Source organism: Puntigrus tetrazona, chromosome 7, assembly GCF_018831695.1.
Source record: "Puntigrus tetrazona isolate hp1 chromosome 7, ASM1883169v1, whole genome shotgun sequence".
Classification (NCBI taxonomy): Eukaryota; Metazoa; Chordata; class Actinopteri; order Cypriniformes; family Cyprinidae; genus Puntigrus; species Puntigrus tetrazona.
The window spans coordinates 20023371-20041498 of record NC_056705.1 but is presented as its reverse complement, the minus strand read 5'-3'; the positions used below and the strand labels follow the sequence as shown (position 1 = coordinate 20041498).

Sequence of the window (18128 nt, the reverse complement as noted above, 5' to 3'; positions counted from 1 at the left end):
ATGCGCCCTCAGGAGGACAAAACAAAGCATGTCTGGCATCTGACCTTGATTGTTTAATTGGCAATAAATAAGCAAATGAATAATAAAAACAGGGGGGAAAAAATCTAATAAAACATTTAATTTAATTTTTAAACAAAGCTCTGTCTTGGATTCAAGGCCAACTTGTCAATATGGAACAAAATATAAATGTCTGACATTAGAAGCGATGTACTTGCAAACAAACTTTCAAGAGTGGTGACAGGGACGTCCAGCACTGGAACACGCTAATAGTGATACATTCACACGCTAATAGTGAAAAACACATGCACTCATGCAGACAGGTAATAAAGGTCAAACATAAAACAACAGAGTGATTCATAGTGACTCTAACCCCCCTGTGCAAAAAAAGCAATACCAACAAACTCCTTAAAATATGTGCTCATAACGGTTTTTTAAATTTGCTACAGAAATATTGTGCCTTTCTCACGCAGCACTTCTCTTCAGCAAGAAACAAGAGTGGTCCATGCACATATTTTATAACATTATAAAAATGGTATATAACTAAAACAGTGAATTAAAAAAAAAAAAAAAAACCCTGCACAATAATAAATATCAGGACAGAAATGTGATACAGCAGAATACAGGACCTTTGTAGCATCCACAAACCTATCAAGAGAACTCTCCGATTAATAAAAGAAAAACAAATGTGACCCAGTTTATGTCCTCTCTAATCAAGATCTCCTTGGTAGTCAGGATATTCAGCTGAACACCACCCAGGTGCACATGGGTCAGCTTTCCAGACACAAATTAAACCCTGTACAAGACTAAGGAGTTTTTAATGGTCAATCATTACCGACAGTGCCGTTTGTTCTAGGGTTTAGCTTCATTAATGGGCACAGGAAACCAGTGTGTTTGAGTTACCCTATTGCACTGATCTCAATTACTGGCGTCCATGATCCTAACCTTGAGCTTAGCCAATTTAAAAGATATGGCTAAAATATAAATGGTTTGTCTTTAAAAAAAAAAAAAGCAATATTAAACTTTAACCTTTCAAACCCTTAGGTACATATCCTTGACCGATTAATTGTTCTCCAATCGATGCAATCTAAGGCTCTATACAAAATAATATGTGCATCTGGTCAAAATATACAGCATTTTAATTCACCAGATCATATATGCATCCATCAGTAAACATGGGCTGGTATTTAATACTATGCCATTAAAGTTTGTACCAATCAAATCATCATATGTCACATGGATGTCATGCACAGGTATTTGTGTAGTAATGCAGCTGTTTGTATTTCAGTTGGAAGTACATGATTCATCCACTGAATCGTTCAGATTGGCAGACAACTGAAATGTCTTCAGCGGAGATCCCTTCACCATAGTTCTTCCTGTCCTTAATGCAGCTCTCCTTGTGGCCTCATTGCTGCCTTGATACGGTTTACCCCACACGAGAGCTAAAAGCTTCACACCTTCCCGTTAGTACTGCCGAGGCCAAGGGCCTGCACCACATCCACACTCAGCCCACTCTTCAGAGTCCTCCGCACTACAACACAAACAGTACACCATTAAAACACTGTCATATAAAGCACGGAACTTATGTTCTTCAAACGGTCCAAATAATGCATAAGCTATATGCACATGTATAAAGATGAACAAAACTGATCTGGAACAGTCAAGGTAAAGCTTTCCTGTAGCTCAAACAGCAGAGCAAGTCTGTATTTGGCAACGTATTGCATGCAAAAATTACTAACTTGAAGTTTTTCCACTCGTGTTAGATTCCTGCTAACATGAATTCATATTCCTATAGAAATGACTGGGATTTGGAAATGACAAATGTGACTGCACCTTAGTTAAGACGTATACAGCTTCAGCATATTACAAATAGACCAAAGAGGTCTCGGCTGCATAGAATATTTTTCAGGTTTGGAGGTTTGTGTGCTTTCAGTTTATATTTTTAAAAGTACAGTTGCCCTACAAAAGACTCTTTGTGGTGTTTGATTTGTGAGATGTCTGGCAGTTAATCTAGACACTAGCAGAAGTAAAGAGGTGGCACGACATAGATCTGACACAGAGATTTTGGGGCTTTTGAAAGCTAAGCAATGGTGGAAGCCAGATTACATTGTGTTTTGGACACAGATAGTGTTGAATGCAAACAGTGACTAAATCCTTAATCTCATCCCCCAGGTTTAGGGCTAAAACAACCTTCAAAACTGGTTATGAAGTTCTAAAAAATACGTTGACAGTCAAAATGTACTCACATGACTTTCTGTTAAGCCGCGAACGTTTTCGTGTTTTTGGACTAGACTCCCTCTCTGTGGGATTCTGGGTGACAGATTTAACCAGACGATCCATGATCTCATCTGTGGCATCGTCCTGTGAGCTGGGGCTGTCCTCTTTGGCTACAGACATGCTGGTGTTAACCTTGCCAAAACCTGTGTAGAAATTACATAAGATCAATCATTACCGTACTTAATTACATTAGAAACCATTCCAAGATCCTTCAAAGGAAGTGTTAAAATGAGCTAGGTTAGCATTACATGCTGGCAGAGCTAATAAAAAGCAGTCATTTGTAAAAGGTTCACAGATATTCAGGCAAGTCTGGAGTAAAGTCTGAATCAGTTGATTATTCTTCCAGCTTTCCAGTCTTATGAGTTATACCCCTCAAAAAATCATCTCAAGAAAGGACAGGATTAATTTACTGTTTATTTTGTAATAAATCTGTTAGATGAGCAAACCCACTCCATGCAGCTTGTGCAGTAACTCTACCTTCATCATCATCATCATCATCATTCTGTGCTGACTGGCTCTCTACTGGTGAAGTAGGAGCGCTGTCAGACTCATAAGGCCCCTCTGTGAGATCAAATGACCCAATCTTAATGCTGTCATTAATTATACAGATTTGTCATATATTAAAAGCTGCACAATTGATTTATCTTTGTACACATCCGTGCTTCAAATGCTCTACCTTCATCACTCAACTGAGGAGTTGGTGAAACTGGAGAAGTGTCCCCACCAGTAGTTAGAATCTCTATAAAAAATCCCAAAAACAAACAAACAAAAAAATCCTCCAAATCATCTATAGCAGAATGGACAAAAAACAAGCTACATCTGGGCTGTGTAACTAAACACTTTGTGATTGAAAGAGTCGTTCTCAGTTTGGTTTGGAGATCTACCTTCCTGCAGATGTTACTTCTGTGACTGTAAATGAATGTTTTTAACCCAGGTGTGTTAGAGGAGGGGTGTAACTAAATTCCACAGGAAGGTTGGGTCCAAGCAGGAGGACTGACTCTGAGCTGCTAGCTCTTATATAACCTGGATTTGAGGTGTTATGGTATCTTACTTCGTACAGCACGACTCCTGCGCAGCTTGCTGTTGTCGTTGTTGGCGATGAGCAGGTTTTTCATGTTCTCATGCTCCTCTTGGGCTGGCTCTGATTCTACTGTTGAAGAAACCGGAGATGGGTGGTCCTCCAGAGACAGCTGTGGAACTGCTCCAGAAAACTTCTCCGTCTATAAAGAGATTAAGCAAGTATAATAAGTTATTGGTAAAGTTTTTTTCTACTATCTTTATCTACTAAATTAACGATTGAGGGTGATGCAGTGGGGTTGAGGACTATTAATTGGTTAATTCCCTCAAATGAATGATTTGAGTTCAATACCAGTTAAGCACTATTGACAAAATTTGTGGCATAACTTCAGGGCCGTCATCCGGAGGACAACTGAGAAAATTGTCCTGACCCTGTGCTAAGGGGGCCGGCTAAATGCTTTTTACTGCAGAGTGGACTAACCTTGATGGCCCTGAAATGATGGAGATGTGAAATTGTCTCTTATTTTGTATAAAGTGCAAATTTATTTCTATTTAGTACTGACTGCCCTTCAGAGGCCACAGTACTTTGTTCTAATCAATGTATTGATAACATTTTTTTGAAGATCAGTTGCAGTGTTACCAGATTGGGCAGTTTTCAATTTGATTATGCGGGTAAATATTGGCTTGGGTGGGTGGACAAAATTTGGGTTGGTTTTGGGTCAGTTTGGCAGATTAAAGAATATAAATTATTAATTGGAAAAATTTTATAAACACGCATTACAAAAAAGCATTATTGGTGTGCATCTTAAGACAAAATAAAAGCACTGACATGAGTGCAAGTTTTGTTTTAGCTAAAATAGCTCAGATTCACATTTAGACTAGGACCAGAGGTATATATGATGAAATTAGGCTAGTGGACTAAAATCAGAGGATATCTTAGTATAGTCAAAGGATGTTAAGTAAGCAAGTTAGAGATTATCTTCAAGAGAATATATTCCACACCTCCGTGATCAGTTTGCCTCGGGTCTTGGTGCGCTCCCGGTGGACGGCACGTTTGCGTTTCTGGGTGAGGACTCTCTCTCGCGTGGTGCGGTACTCAAGGGCAAACTCACTGATGATCTTACAAAACTGAGTTACTTTAGTATCCCGCACAGAGTATGAGGGCTGACCCAAGTACAGCAAGAAGGAATGAAACCTGCAAAGTGAAGGAAGTACAAGTGAATATACTATATGCTCCAGTTAATCCTAATTTGAAAAAATGGGTAGAATCATTCAAGCTCATCAATTTATGGGAATCATCCAAATGAAGTTGGTATCTTTCGATTTACCGTTTAAGTATAAAATGCATTACAGTTTTTTTTTTTTACCTATTAATAATGCGTCTATGCACTACTTTCAGGATGATGATCCTTTCAGTACAGTCTTTCAGAAATTCTGTCATTTTGTTTTTCAAGTTAGGTTTAGCTTCGTGTTTGGCCACTACTTTAAGGTTGTCCCAAGATGCTTTGCATTTTCTCTCCAACTGAATCAGGTTTTCAGACAACTGCTCAAAATCCACCTGTGGGAAAAGAAAGGAGGTAGCGATCAATTATAAAAGGTAAACAGTGTTCAAATGAAGAAACAACAAAAAAAAAAGCTAATGTACACACCAGTTTATTCATAAATTACAATGACACAAATGGCTAACATAAAATCCTAGAAGAGAGCAATGAAAATTACAAATTGTAATTTTAAATAAAAAATGACAAATTAATAAATACTGTTGAACCCTGTTATGTCTAATAGGTAAGACAAACAGAATAAAGAAATAAAAAATGCATATAATGAAGTGTCTGAGTCACCTACTTTAGCAGAGCGTGTGATAGCAGGGATCTCAGAATAAAGGTCTGTTGTATCTGGGTAGTTTTCCACCACAAAATTGCAGGTATGATGAAGCAGAGACTGCCTATGCACTGTGTCCTTCACCTCAGTAACCTTCTCCAGATAACTGAGCTCAAAGCCCTTAGCCTGCCAGAGAGCCAAGAAGTGCCAATTAAAGTCATTATGTGATGTTCAGTGAAATACTACATTAGCTTTGTTGGCAAATAGTGGGAAAAAATATTAACATGACTACTCATTAAATCAAATGACACAAATTAAAGGACATTGCGCGCTGAACGGTTAGTAACTGCTGACTGTCAAGTTCGTAACATGGCACTGCGACAGACAGCGAACTAAAAATTTTTACTGTTTAAAGAACTCATTAAAACTACTACATCAATGATTCATGAAAGAAAAGTGTTCCCAAATACTGAATTATGTGAAATATTCTTATTATTCCATGTAAAATTTAAGGGAGCTGTAAACCGATTGAGAAAAATCTAAAATCTGCCCTGGTTTAAAACGAAAGTGTTCCCTCACATCTTAGTACAGATGTATTTAATAGTCGTCACTACTTGTGTGTACACAAGAATTCAAAAGAATTCAGCACAGAAAACATGCCATGTAGGGTCTTGATCATAAAACATCTTCCAAGAAGAGAAAGCAAAAGATTAAGACATCAGCGCAGAGCTGCTCTTACTAATCATGTGTCCATCAAGCTTCAGACTGGAGCACTTGCCCCTAATACAGGTGCTTTAAAAGGTAACTCTGCTCCTAGGACTCAATGCGGAGGAGATGGAGCACTTACACTGGAGCTATTGAGGAAGTTGCCAATGGCCAGTAGTGTTGCTAGGATACGCTTGAAGGTTTTGTTTTTGGCGAGTTGTTCCATACCCAGTTTCAGGTCAAAAAGAGGCTCTGCAATCTCCTGCAACATTCATGTGTGAGGAATAAAAGTATGACAGAGAAAGAGAGATTGAGGACGAATGTTTGGAAATGAAAGCTTCACTAAACACAAAGTCACTACCAATCAAGGTCAGCAGAACTCAATTATAGAAGCCTAAAAGACTAAATTCCTACTATCAGAACTAGAGAACACATGGGGCTGTGAATAAGTTTTTTTTTCCCCAATGTCAAAATAAATAAACAAATAAATAGAATCTTAACATTATAATACAATACACTGGCAAAAAATAAATAAAATAGCGTGATAAAATAGCGCTCTAGCCACCTTTTTTCTGTCATTCTGTAAATTCTATGAGTATAGCTTCCAGTCTCATTCGGGTCCAGCTATTTTTAACTGTACAAAACAGTTTGTTTTGCGGCTTGATATTGAAAATTGGTGTGTCTTATGAACACACTGGTTTGTAGTGAAAACAGTTTTACCATTTACTGCACATAGCTATTCTCCTAGTCATCTACCTATATTGTCTAATAAACCAGAAGATTCACCTAAAGGTTTACTTCCGTGTTAAAGATAAACATAATCCATTAACTGTATCATTTTAAGGGTGCAAAACAATACAGTATTAGTTGCAGATTTCACAGATTTTCAAGAGACTTCATAGATATAATAATAACAATAATAATAAAACAAATACACCACTAAAAGTTTGGGGTCAGGCTATTGTTTCTATTCATCAACGAATTCTGAAATACATGCATAACCGTTTACAGAAAATAGTAAGTAAAGCCTGATGACAATTCAGCTTTGCCATCACAGGAATAAATTAGTTTTAAATGGTCAGCTACAGACTACAATTAATATATAGTAAAAATGCTGATTAACCATTTTATTACGATCATGCTACTGGACTAAACAGGATTTCATTCTGAATGTAAACTTAGTATAAAAAGATGATTAATGGTCATAGGGCACTGACCTTCTCCAGGGTCTCATAGTTCAGTTTAAAGGCCCATAGCTGTAATCTGGCTGAGAGACCACTGATGGACGAGAGAGTGAGCAGGAACTGCTCTGCTGTGCCCAGCGGTACATCAGGGTTGGCCAGCTGCGCCTCCTGAATCTTCTGTTTCTCTTCATCTGTTGGAGTCATGGTCAGGATTTTCTACATGTCGACAGAAGCAGAAGATATTTTACCTTAGATCTGTAATGTACAGATTAATCATTGTATCTTTTCTAATTTTCGAATTATAAATTACAAAAAGAAAATATTAATATATATAGTTCAATACAGAAATGAGGGAACGTTTAAACAAATTAAGCAAGCTTCTACTGCCCCCTGGTTGTGGATGCTAGCGTTACATTACCTCTATGCCCTCTTTACTGATTGCAAACTCATCAAAGGTGAGGATGGCACTTTTAATGACATGTATAGCAGGCAAAACAGTCATGCCGATGTTGATGGCATTGCTTCTCTTCGGATCAAGCACTAAAATTGCTGCTTTCTTGATCTCAGCACCTTTCTGTAGGAAAAGGATAGAACCATTTTTTGCATGCACTGGCCATAAAAAAGTTGCTTTAATTTAGTCATCCATATATATGACCTATCGACTTTTAGTAGTTTCATAAATGGGTTTCGTAAATTGATAAATTGTCATGTAAACCCTAAATGGTTCATTCTTAAACAAGTTTGTCAATTTGAGTTGTCTGGCATACATACTGTGTAAGATTGCAATTTGTAAAAATAACAAATAATAATTGTAATATAAGTACTGATCACTGCAAGAAAAAAAAAGATTGCCCGTCACACCTTTGCTACTGGAAGGTCCTTTCCTTTGGACTCAAACAGGTGTTCCAGCTTAGCTGTATCGACTGCAACCTTATCAAGTGAAGCCCAAACTGTGCCCCGCCCAAACTTGCACTTCCTGGGGCTGTCGGGCTGCTTAAGCTCTTTCCAGAACAACTTGACCGTTTTCCGTTTCTTTAGAAATGCCGGATCATTCCCTTGAGATGGGGACAGAGGGAAGAGTCCTGGAGGAGGAGGAGGAGGAGGCACCATCAAACCTCCAGTAGGAAGTGGAGGAGGAGGAGGTGGAGCCAGACCAGGAGGTCCAGGGGGAGGAGGAGGGGAGGAGGGGGAGGTGGGGGAGCAGAGCCCAGTCCTGGCACTGGAGGAGGGGGCGGTGGTACTCGATTGGGCAAACCGGTGTCAAAAGTGTCTATATCCAGCACATCGATATCCTCCTCCTCCATCAGATCGGAGAAGTCAAGATCTTTAATCCGCAGAGGTCTGGAGCTGGGCTGCAGCTTCTCCCAGGCATCCTGACTACTCCTGGATAATGGCGTCATCAGTGTCTTCTCTAAACTCTGTGAATGAGTCTCTGCTTCAATACTGTACTGTGGACGCAGCTTCTTGTTCTTTTCCTCCGCTAGCCTGGCACGAGCAGCTTGAGCAGTACCTTCAGGGATCTCCAGGTCTGCCCGTCTGGATGTGTCCTCTGTGGGCTGAGAAGTCTGAGACTGCAGTCTGGAGAGCCGTTTGGCCATACTGGTGATCCCATGATCCTCAAGTGCACTTTCCAGACTAGGACTTTTTAAGCCTCCAGAGGTGTTGTTTTTGGAGTAGAGCATATCCAACATGAACTTCCTGTCATTAGAGAGGGTGCTGTGCTGTTCCACTGCACTGCCCTGACGCTGCAAACCACCCTCTTGAGGAACAAACAAAAAAACATTAGGGATGCATAATATATCAGTACAATACAGTATTATAAAGTAGCATTTTTGTATTATTATTTATCAGTACTAGTTAATACATTTTGTATTTATTTTATTTAATAGATAATGGACATGGATGACCTAGAGTTATCCACAAAGATAAGGTCTTCAGTCCATGGACAAGAAAAAGAAAACATGTATTATGGTTGTTCTATAATAAATATTACATTACATAACATTATATAAAACCTATAAGTATCAAAAAAACAAATTAAAACAATGCTATACTGAAAAAAAATTATATTGTTTATACAATAAAAAAAAATTGTGCCTGTTACAAAGTTTTTAAAAAGCAACTGGAGACCAGTTAAATGTAATCTTCAGCAGGTCTAAAAAAGAATATCTTTTCATACTATACTGTGTGTTATGTTATGATGCCTAAATTAATTTGTAACAATTTACAAATACTGGAGGTTTAATGTGTTACTGGTTTTTACTGTTTTATATTTAATTTATTTAAAACTCTATGTATCAGTTACCGGTCACAACATGAAAATAATTCTGCCTACTGATACGGGGCAATACTTTAATATTGTGAATTATAATAAAAATACAGTATGCAACATAAGTGTTGCCATTTGCAATGTAATCATGCTTTATTTCATTGTAATAGAAACCGGTTAAAAGAGATATCCTACCTTCAAAATGCCTAGAGCAAGCACAGATCATGTTGTTCCCACACCATCCCCTAGTTTCAGTAACTCTGTGTAGACTCAGCTCTAATAGCATTGTAGTGCTAACTGCCTAAAACCTCTACATGCCAAAACGGAAACTGAAAAGGGGACATCCCATCTCCAAATCTAAACAGTTTACATCTACTTCAGCTAATTTTCATTCCCTGGACGAAAGGCCTGTTAGTGGTGGTGTCATTTGGAGCACGGCCACTGGAGAAAGAGATTAAATCACTCTCACATATTTCCACTTTGAAGATTTCTTGCTGAAATAAAGCACTTGACTCCTCAAAGAAGCCCCCACACTCAAGTGCTTGACTATGGCTCAGTGTCAGAGATTTTCAATGGGCAAAAACCAGGTTTAGAAACCTACTGGTCAACAGCTGCTTGATAAAAGAAAGAAGTTGCTTCTTAATTTTAAACAAAATGTCTCAAAAAGCCATGTCTGCTCTACTTTGTGGTTTGGAAATACAAATTAATTCTTGTTTAAGAGTGGAGACTTTGAATTAGGTATGTAGAAACACTGTTTGTTCATGTCTTGTCAGACAGAGCAGCAGTATGAATGACTTGCCTGCTTCATTGTGGGCTGTTGTTGTGTCCTCTGGCTGCTCCAGGGTGTGCCTGGTCAAGTTTACCCCTTGAGACTCCTGACCACTAATAGATCCTGCAAGACACACACAGGCAAATTAAAAAACATTGGAGAAACAATACAGTTTCACAAAGAAAATTCTAGCAATTTTTGTAAACCATACAAAAACTTTATATAATTCCAAGGTTTACATAGCTGTTATTCATATCTGAAAGATGGCCCAGTCCATGCTGCTAATCTACTTCACATCTATTCAGTTTTGATTTGAGAAAACAAGGATCACAGAGTCGCCACAGATCTTCATATGAATCAGCACTAACACTGTTTTAATAGTACTTATATTATGGTATTTACTATTTATTTTGAATTAGCGTTTATTTTTATATTTTCTGTTTTTGTTTAATATTTCTAAAATATTTTTTTCATGTAATATTTACATTTTATTTTACCTTCATTCACCTTAAAACTTTTACTTTATTACTATTATTATTATTAATAGTATTGTCCATGCAGTGGAAATCAATGGGCACCCAGCCATTCTTCAGATATCTTCTTTGCTTTTCCCCAAAAGAAAGGAAGTTATACATGTATGAAACAACAAGAGGGTGAAAAATTGACCACTTTTATTTTTGAGTGAACTTTCAATTTAAATATCCCACAAGGCATTTCCCTTATTAGTGCATTTAGTTTACTATTGCTATATAGTTCTTCTGATACAGCAGCGATGTGCACTAGCGGGTGCACACATGCATGCAGTTGTCCAACTATCATTTCTGCTTCCATAACATCTTACACTTAATTAGCAACCAGAATCCAAAAGAACACCACGAAAAGTTCATCCCAACCATACACGCATGCAAGCAAAAATTAAAAATGTGCAGCTATAAAAAAATCAGTCAGAACCATCACAGTTGGAAAGCTGCTGAAAGTTAAGAATCTCAGCAGGACACATTACATAATCGTGCTCTAGAACAATCAGAGCACATTCCAGACTTGGCGATTAACAATATGTGCAATAACCTCGAGGAGCTGACATACACAGTGTAGACAAGCTTGTAATTATTCATGACAGTGCACACACACAAACAGAAGAATAAACGTCCACAAATACGCTCACAAAGTCATGTGCACTTGGGTTTAGTGAAGCTTCACTGATCGGTGGAAAGCAGAGAGTTTAAGATGTGTGACCATGACTGGATAGAAAGACAAGCAGAGCAAGAGAACAGCCAGACAAAAGGAAAAATGGAGTAGTGTAAAGATGGAATGCAGAAAACTGAAAAAGTTTGTATTGTAAATTGTGACATTGTGAGGATCAGAAGGTCAGGGTATCAGCACCTGCAGTGGTTGAGCTGGAGACCGGCTGCTCGGCTTCAGTAGATGGCTCTATATCTGTAGACGCCACACTCTCGCTCAGAGAAGGTCTCTCGTGTGCGCCGTATGACTTCCTTTTCTTCTCCCACTGGGATGCAGCCAGACTACGTAAGAAATTGTCTCTATAAAGCCAACGGAAAAGAAGCACTCATTTACAGAGCTGTAAATGGAGGGTTGGGTGACATAACTGTTCTGATTCTGAGGATAAGATATATATAGTAGACGTGCTCTAAAACGAGTGGTTGCTGAATACAGTCAAACCATAAACTAGTTCAAATCACAATGACATAATAAAACTGTAAGCTTTTGGGACTGAAAACTTTCTTTGTCCAGACTTTTTCTTCTGTTCATTACCTTAAAAAATATCATTTGAAAGGTTATTACACACTTGTTTGAAACAAAAGAGAAAACAGATCAACAATGTTCACTCACACAAAAAAAAAGACAGTTTGAAAACAATCCCTTGCATCCTATCACAGAAACCCAGCACTGTGTCTGACAAAGCCCACCACCTCAACCACCACCAATACAATTTATTCTTAGAAACCATTTCCCACAATTTCCAAATGTATTTATTTTTAGATAAATGTAGAAATGCAGATACATTTTCTGCATTATTATTTGTTCCAATAACCACCATGCTGATCAGGTTCGATTAACTCCACAGTGATCCACCAGAAGAACTGTGGTAAACTCAGAGTGACACAGAGGCATGTGTGTCGAGAATAAACTGCTTCACATGAATGACATATTCATGATGAAACCTTTTATAAGATTTCTATTATTTAAAAGGCAGTAAAGTAGATAAGAATGAAATGGTTAAACCCAATGCCGATGCATTAATACATTTACTACTTTTACCCATGTAGAATCAATAATTTGATGAGAATCATACTACGTGAACGTAAAAATAAACAGCCAAACTAAAGGTTAATATTCACACCCACAGCACACACAGCCTCAGTTTCTGAGCATAGCAGCTGAGTTAGCCCCCAAACACCCGGCTGCATGCTGATGTATGCAGAAAGAGAGCTGCTTATACTTACTCATAATTCCTCAGAACCGGCAAGTCTCTATTCACACTCTCTGGACTGAAGAAAAACACTTCAATTTACACACTTCGCCCATAACTGCACTGCATAAGGCTCATTAAACGTATAGAAAATGCCTCTAGAAAAAAACAGCTTTTTTCAGCTTTGAAAAAAATGTGTTTGTTTTTTTGGATGGACAATTTGAACAATAACAATTTCTTCCAAGAATGGGATATGACTGCAGCCCATAAAAAGGCAGGAGATGAATGTAGTACCCGGAGATGAAAGATGAATTTTATATAAAGAACAAAGAATGACAATGAGGGGAAAAGGCCACAGAGGAAAGAATTATTGTCCATTCATAACAATAAAAAAATAATTATCTCACTTTTTAAACTTTGCTAAATATTCTGCACTAATGTTATGTTAGAACTACAAGAAATCATAAAAATCCAAGTAGCATGGCAAGCTATAAAAGACAAAAACCATAAATAAAAATACATGAATTATTAAATGAAGTTTAATTATTTTTTTTGTGGATAAGTCTTTGGCAGTTATAACGGATCGATTAAATTTATCCCAAAATTTCCAGCCAGCAGTTGTTTCCTCCAACCCTCCCTCTGCCCAAAATGACTAAGCATCAGACTGATTTAAAGTGCTAGCACCTCCAAAAGCCACATTCTTTGGCCACACTGCAGCTACTCACCAAACACTGTCTGCCTGCTGCTGTCTGTAAAAGGACAGAAAGAAGCAAAGTGCAGGAATGTTGGGCGCCACAGCAGTGGAGGAAGAGATTAGGAGATGTGCCAAATATTATGAGAGAAGAGAGGAGAGGAGTGAAAAATGCAGGGGGAGAGACGGAGAGAGAAAACACACAAAGAGAGGCAGAGAGAAACAAGATAGGTAGATCAGTAATTGCCGAAAACAGAAAGAAAAAAAAGACATATTGAAGAAAGCATATCTGCTACAAAAATACAAGCAAAGAACATTTGAGAAGTATAAAGATGAAAGAAACACACCTGATCCTTGCATTAGAGGTAAAATAAAAGGAATTAGCCTCAGTGTAGCAATTCCAGAGTAAGTTATAAGCTAAGAGAACACTTTTAACACTAAATTCTGTATTTTTTGACACCTTAAAAGCTGAAGACTTACCTATTATCCTATAACTGCACAGTTAATGCAGTAGATTCCCATATAAACTATCATTGATCACATTGTTCAAACCAGTTCAAGCCATTCAACTCATCCTTGTTTTGCTCCTTCAAGACCTTCAGGTTATTCCCAAAATACTCCCATGCCCTGCCTTCTCTTATTCATACAACTCTTTTCACATCTCTTTCCTGCCTTGTCCACTTACTATCATAGAATGAGTTGCTTGCTTACTTGAAGACTCGCTTTCCCTCCGTCCGGTCTGCTCCCGTCTGGGAAAGGATCCCCTGAGGAGAGTCTGTTTCTGTGAAAGACGCTCTGTGGATAGACATTTGATTAAACTATAGCACACTATGGGCAGTTTGATGTGAATCAGGTACCAATGTAAGAAAATGTGCATCTCTCCATCCACTCTAAAATACACAATATTTGCATTATATATCAATTTTTTTATATTCTGATTTTCTTACAGGTACAATGCAAATACAGTTTCTTTGAGAAAAAAAAAACATGATTTACAATAAAGTTAACATTTATTTAGCATTTATTAATGTTGTTTAATTTCTACATAAACTACCTTTAAGTGTTTTGGGGCTCAGCAGGTCTCTTAGACCCAACAAGGCTGCATTTATTTAATCATAAATATGAATTAAATAATGTACAATTGTGCATTTTACAATAGAACTGTACTTAAATTTTCTATTTCAATGTGTCTTAAAATGTAAATTATTCCTGTGATGGTAAAACTGAATTTTCCTCATTACTCCCAACTCACATGATGCTTTAGAAATGGTGCCCAAGACATATTCACTATTATTACTGTCAATATATTTTCAGTATTCCTTGATGAATAGAAAATACAAAATTTTAACAATTTAAGTCTTTCCTGTCACTCTTGATCAAATACACCCTTGCTGCATCATTAACGTTCTTCAACTACAAAAATAATAATTCTTCACCTATAATAATAATAATAATAATAATAATAATAATAATAAATTGTAATAACAGTAGTAGCCATAAATGCTACCAATTCATATTAATACTAACTAATCCAGTATTATTTCACAAATTAATAAAACACTATCAACACCGACCAGCTGTAACAGCACTTTGTTAATCTAATATACTGCATGTGATGTTTCTTCAGATGGATCGCTTTGAACCCTCCTGCTGCTTCTTTAGAGTCAGCACTTTTATTTATCATTTCTCAGATAAGCTGACATCATTGCTTCTGCGAGCAGAAAGCTGTGAGAGGCTTCTTCTGCGCTTCTGCTCGAGAGAGCACCATTCAGGACTTCTTTAATGCACAACAATAATCCTCTCGCCACTGCCAAAACACTCGCAGCAAAAACCCTGTCTCCATTTGTTCAGAGTGCAATTACGTAAGATTTACATTCAGTTTCTGTAGTCTTGTTTTAATCTCTGATGCACCTTGTCAAATGTCACGTATTGTAAAAGACACTGAAAAAAATGTAAGACTACTACATGTGCATGAGCATCAAATGTTGTAATTCTTGTTAGTTCAGAAAAGTTTCAAATGAGATGAATTTTTAGTTGAAGTCACTCTGGCTTGCTGATCTAAAACCTCAATCCAAAAGTCAAAGCTCCAGGTTACTTTGAATATGATATGAGCTTTAAACTGACCTCAGATCAGTAGCCAGGACAAGTTCAACAAGCACCAAACAGTTAGTGCAAAGCTCGAAAGCAGACAGTGATGTAAATGTGATACAGACCTGCTGGAGATGCTTGAGGTTTCCTCTGATATAGACCTCTCCTTTTTTAACCTCCGTCTAGAAATCCCCATGTGAGCTATGTACTGACTCATAAAAGAGCGCCCCCTAGTGAATGGCCAAGGAATTGTGGGAGGGAAGAAACAGAAGTAGGGAGAAAGAGGAGGAACAGTGATGGTGGTTACATGGACAAACAGCGGGTTAATATGTTGACAAGACCAAAACATCAGCAAGAATCAGAGAAACAGTCCCAACCACCCAGAGTCACTGAGAAAATATGCAGCACTGAATTAGAAGAGGAAGGAAAATGGCACATGAATAGAATTTTTTTTATATAGTAATTAAGGATACACAAAGCGAATGGTCACCAGTGTAAACCAAATATTACAAACACTTTTTATGCAACATGGATGTTGCATAAATAATATTAACTTCATGTATTATGTATTTTTATTTATAAATTAAGCAATTTCATTATGTACTACTATGCATAAAACTAGATATTCAGTTAAAGTGGTCGTATCTTATAAAAAAAATAAAAGTATAAACTGAAGTATTATTGGATTTAATGCCTGTGCTTGTGACTGGTCATGTCCCTTTATGACGTCGCATAAAAATGGCAAAACATTTAGAGGAAAACACAAGCTCAGATCAAGAAAGCTGATAGGCAGATCACAATTGTGCCCAGTTCTGGACCTTTAAAACCAAACACATCCTGTCCAACCCTAGAAAACATTCCTGTAGCTCTACGCAGAGAGGAAAGCTTCCCAAATAAAACATTCACTTTCCACATATATGTGCAAGGACTGTTGACTCAATAAGACATTTCGCCTCGGCCAAAGGCAACACTTGAAATAGAACACTGTGACTTGGGCAAACTGGGTGAAGCAGCCAATCAAAACTTCTACAAAACCCAGAAACACCTGACAATCTCAAAATTTAAAATAAAATTCACTAAATGTAAATAGTGATAGATTTTATTTACGCCGGGTGAAAATAGCAGCATTTTTTTGTGATATGCTATTTATACAATATTGTCTTATTATAGGTGCTATTTACACTAAGTGCAAATAGCAATGTATTCTATTTACATTAATTGAAAATAGCAGCATTATTAAAGTGCAATGGCATTTTCTGTTATTTATACTACTTATTGCAAGTGGCACTTATCTGCACCTCAGTACCGAATTACATTGCAAAACAGAGTGCAGCTTATTGAGTGTAAATGTAAATTTTAATTTACGTTATTAATTAGATGTTGACGCCCTACACATACTCGGACCCTAACCAATACTTTAATTTTCAACTTTTTGATTATTTCCTTTATTTTAATTGAAAATAAATGCTTTTCTCATGTAATTTAAAAAGGGAGAATTTGAAAAATGTAATCATAAGGTGGATTCGAACCCACGTCGAAATCTGATCGCTATACGTTTTACCATCTGCACCGCTACCATCACTGCACCAATCACACGTTGGTGGGCGGAGTTAATGTAAACAGGCGGGGAAAGTAGACAATCGGTATAAACAGACACTCCGATAAAAAGAAGCATTAAGTACATGAATCAAATACTTTCATCAGTGTCATGCTTATTCATTTTAAAATAAATAAATAGAAATGTTGCTGTGTCAACTAAGTTTAAGTACAAAATTTGCTAAATTAAAACTGGGGGGAAAAAAGTAAAGGGACTGCTGTGGGGATGTTTGAAAATGAAGTTTTCAGACTTTCAGAATCTCAGAATGGATTCACATCTGTCAAGGCCACAAAACATTGTTTATAAAACTCGTCTTTTTCTACAGTGTCACGACTGAAAGGTTTGCTTAGTTCAGGCTGCCACACAGTGGAGACACATTACATTGCTGTATGAAAGTCCTTCTCTGTATCCTTACTGTTAAGATTTTTGAAAAGCTTAGTAATACAAAACATATTCCAAGTATGTGATCTGTTTATGAACGTTTATAAATGTTTGTTTATGAATGCGTAAACACACAATGCACTGTTAATACTCACAAGCTGTGTTCCTGCTCAGCTGTAGCTGTAGACTCTGCTCCGTTAGAGGCCGGAGTGAAAGGAGGAGTGGGGGAGCCAGAGGTCATAGACGAGGGACTGATCAACACAGGACTGCCAGGAACAGGAGAGTAAGACGAGTCTGAGAGCTGAGGGGAGGTTGTTCGCATCACCTCTGAAACACAAAAGGCGCAAGTAAAGTGTGAATACTGTAATCTTTTAATGTTACGTCAGAAATGACAATGTGCAGACACTGGATGTGTGAGACAGGCCATTAGAGCACAGCTAATGGTATAAGAACAGGGATGGAGAGAGACTGCATTGAAGATACCTGGGGTAGGGCTGTTGGACGAGACTGATACAGTTGGGGAAGCTGGTCGAAAGGAACTGTCTGTAAGACTGTGAGAAGATGACCGGCGGCTCCTTCTGCCCTCCTGCTCGCTTGGTGTCAGTTTCCTTCTGTCTTTACGGACATTTGGTGCCCCTTCATCGATCTCACCGTCTTCATACTTAAGGGCATTCTGAATAATATACAAGACACAAAATGTCATTTATATTAAACATTTTATTTATTCTTGAAAATTCATTTTTAGCAGCCATGTCTACATGATCTTTCAGAAATATGCTATTTTGCCGTTCAAAAGTCATTTACTATTATTATAATTTTTTTTTCAGCATTCTCTGATTAACTGAAAGCTCAAATGAACAGCATTTGAAACAGAAATATATATAAATGTAATGCTTTGATG

The 18128-nt window shown here is 37.5% G+C and overlaps 1 protein-coding gene across 1 annotated transcript in view; it reads right to left on the bottom strand.

Moving 5' to 3' along the window:
• Positions 1-105: 105 nt before the first annotated feature.
• fhod1 (formin homology 2 domain containing 1) overlaps positions 106-18128 on the bottom strand; it is a 39076-nt gene continuing 21053 nt past the window's right edge. The window contains 21 exon segments of the mRNA XM_043245196.1: positions 106-1528; positions 2244-2417; positions 2752-2835; positions 2951-3013; positions 3326-3494; positions 4294-4486; positions 4659-4849; positions 5137-5298; positions 5960-6079; positions 7035-7217; positions 7420-7575; positions 7863-8182; positions 8185-8760; positions 10070-10162; positions 11423-11580; positions 12505-12549; positions 13196-13219; positions 13873-13956; positions 15375-15479; positions 17383-17554; positions 17711-17900. Coding sequence (XP_043101131.1) covers positions 1449-1528; positions 2244-2417; positions 2752-2835; positions 2951-3013; positions 3326-3494; positions 4294-4486; positions 4659-4849; positions 5137-5298; positions 5960-6079; positions 7035-7217; positions 7420-7575; positions 7863-8182; positions 8185-8760; positions 10070-10162; positions 11423-11580; positions 12505-12549; positions 13196-13219; positions 13873-13956; positions 15375-15479; positions 17383-17554; positions 17711-17900 — 3342 coding nt within the window. The 3' untranslated portion in view covers positions 106-1448.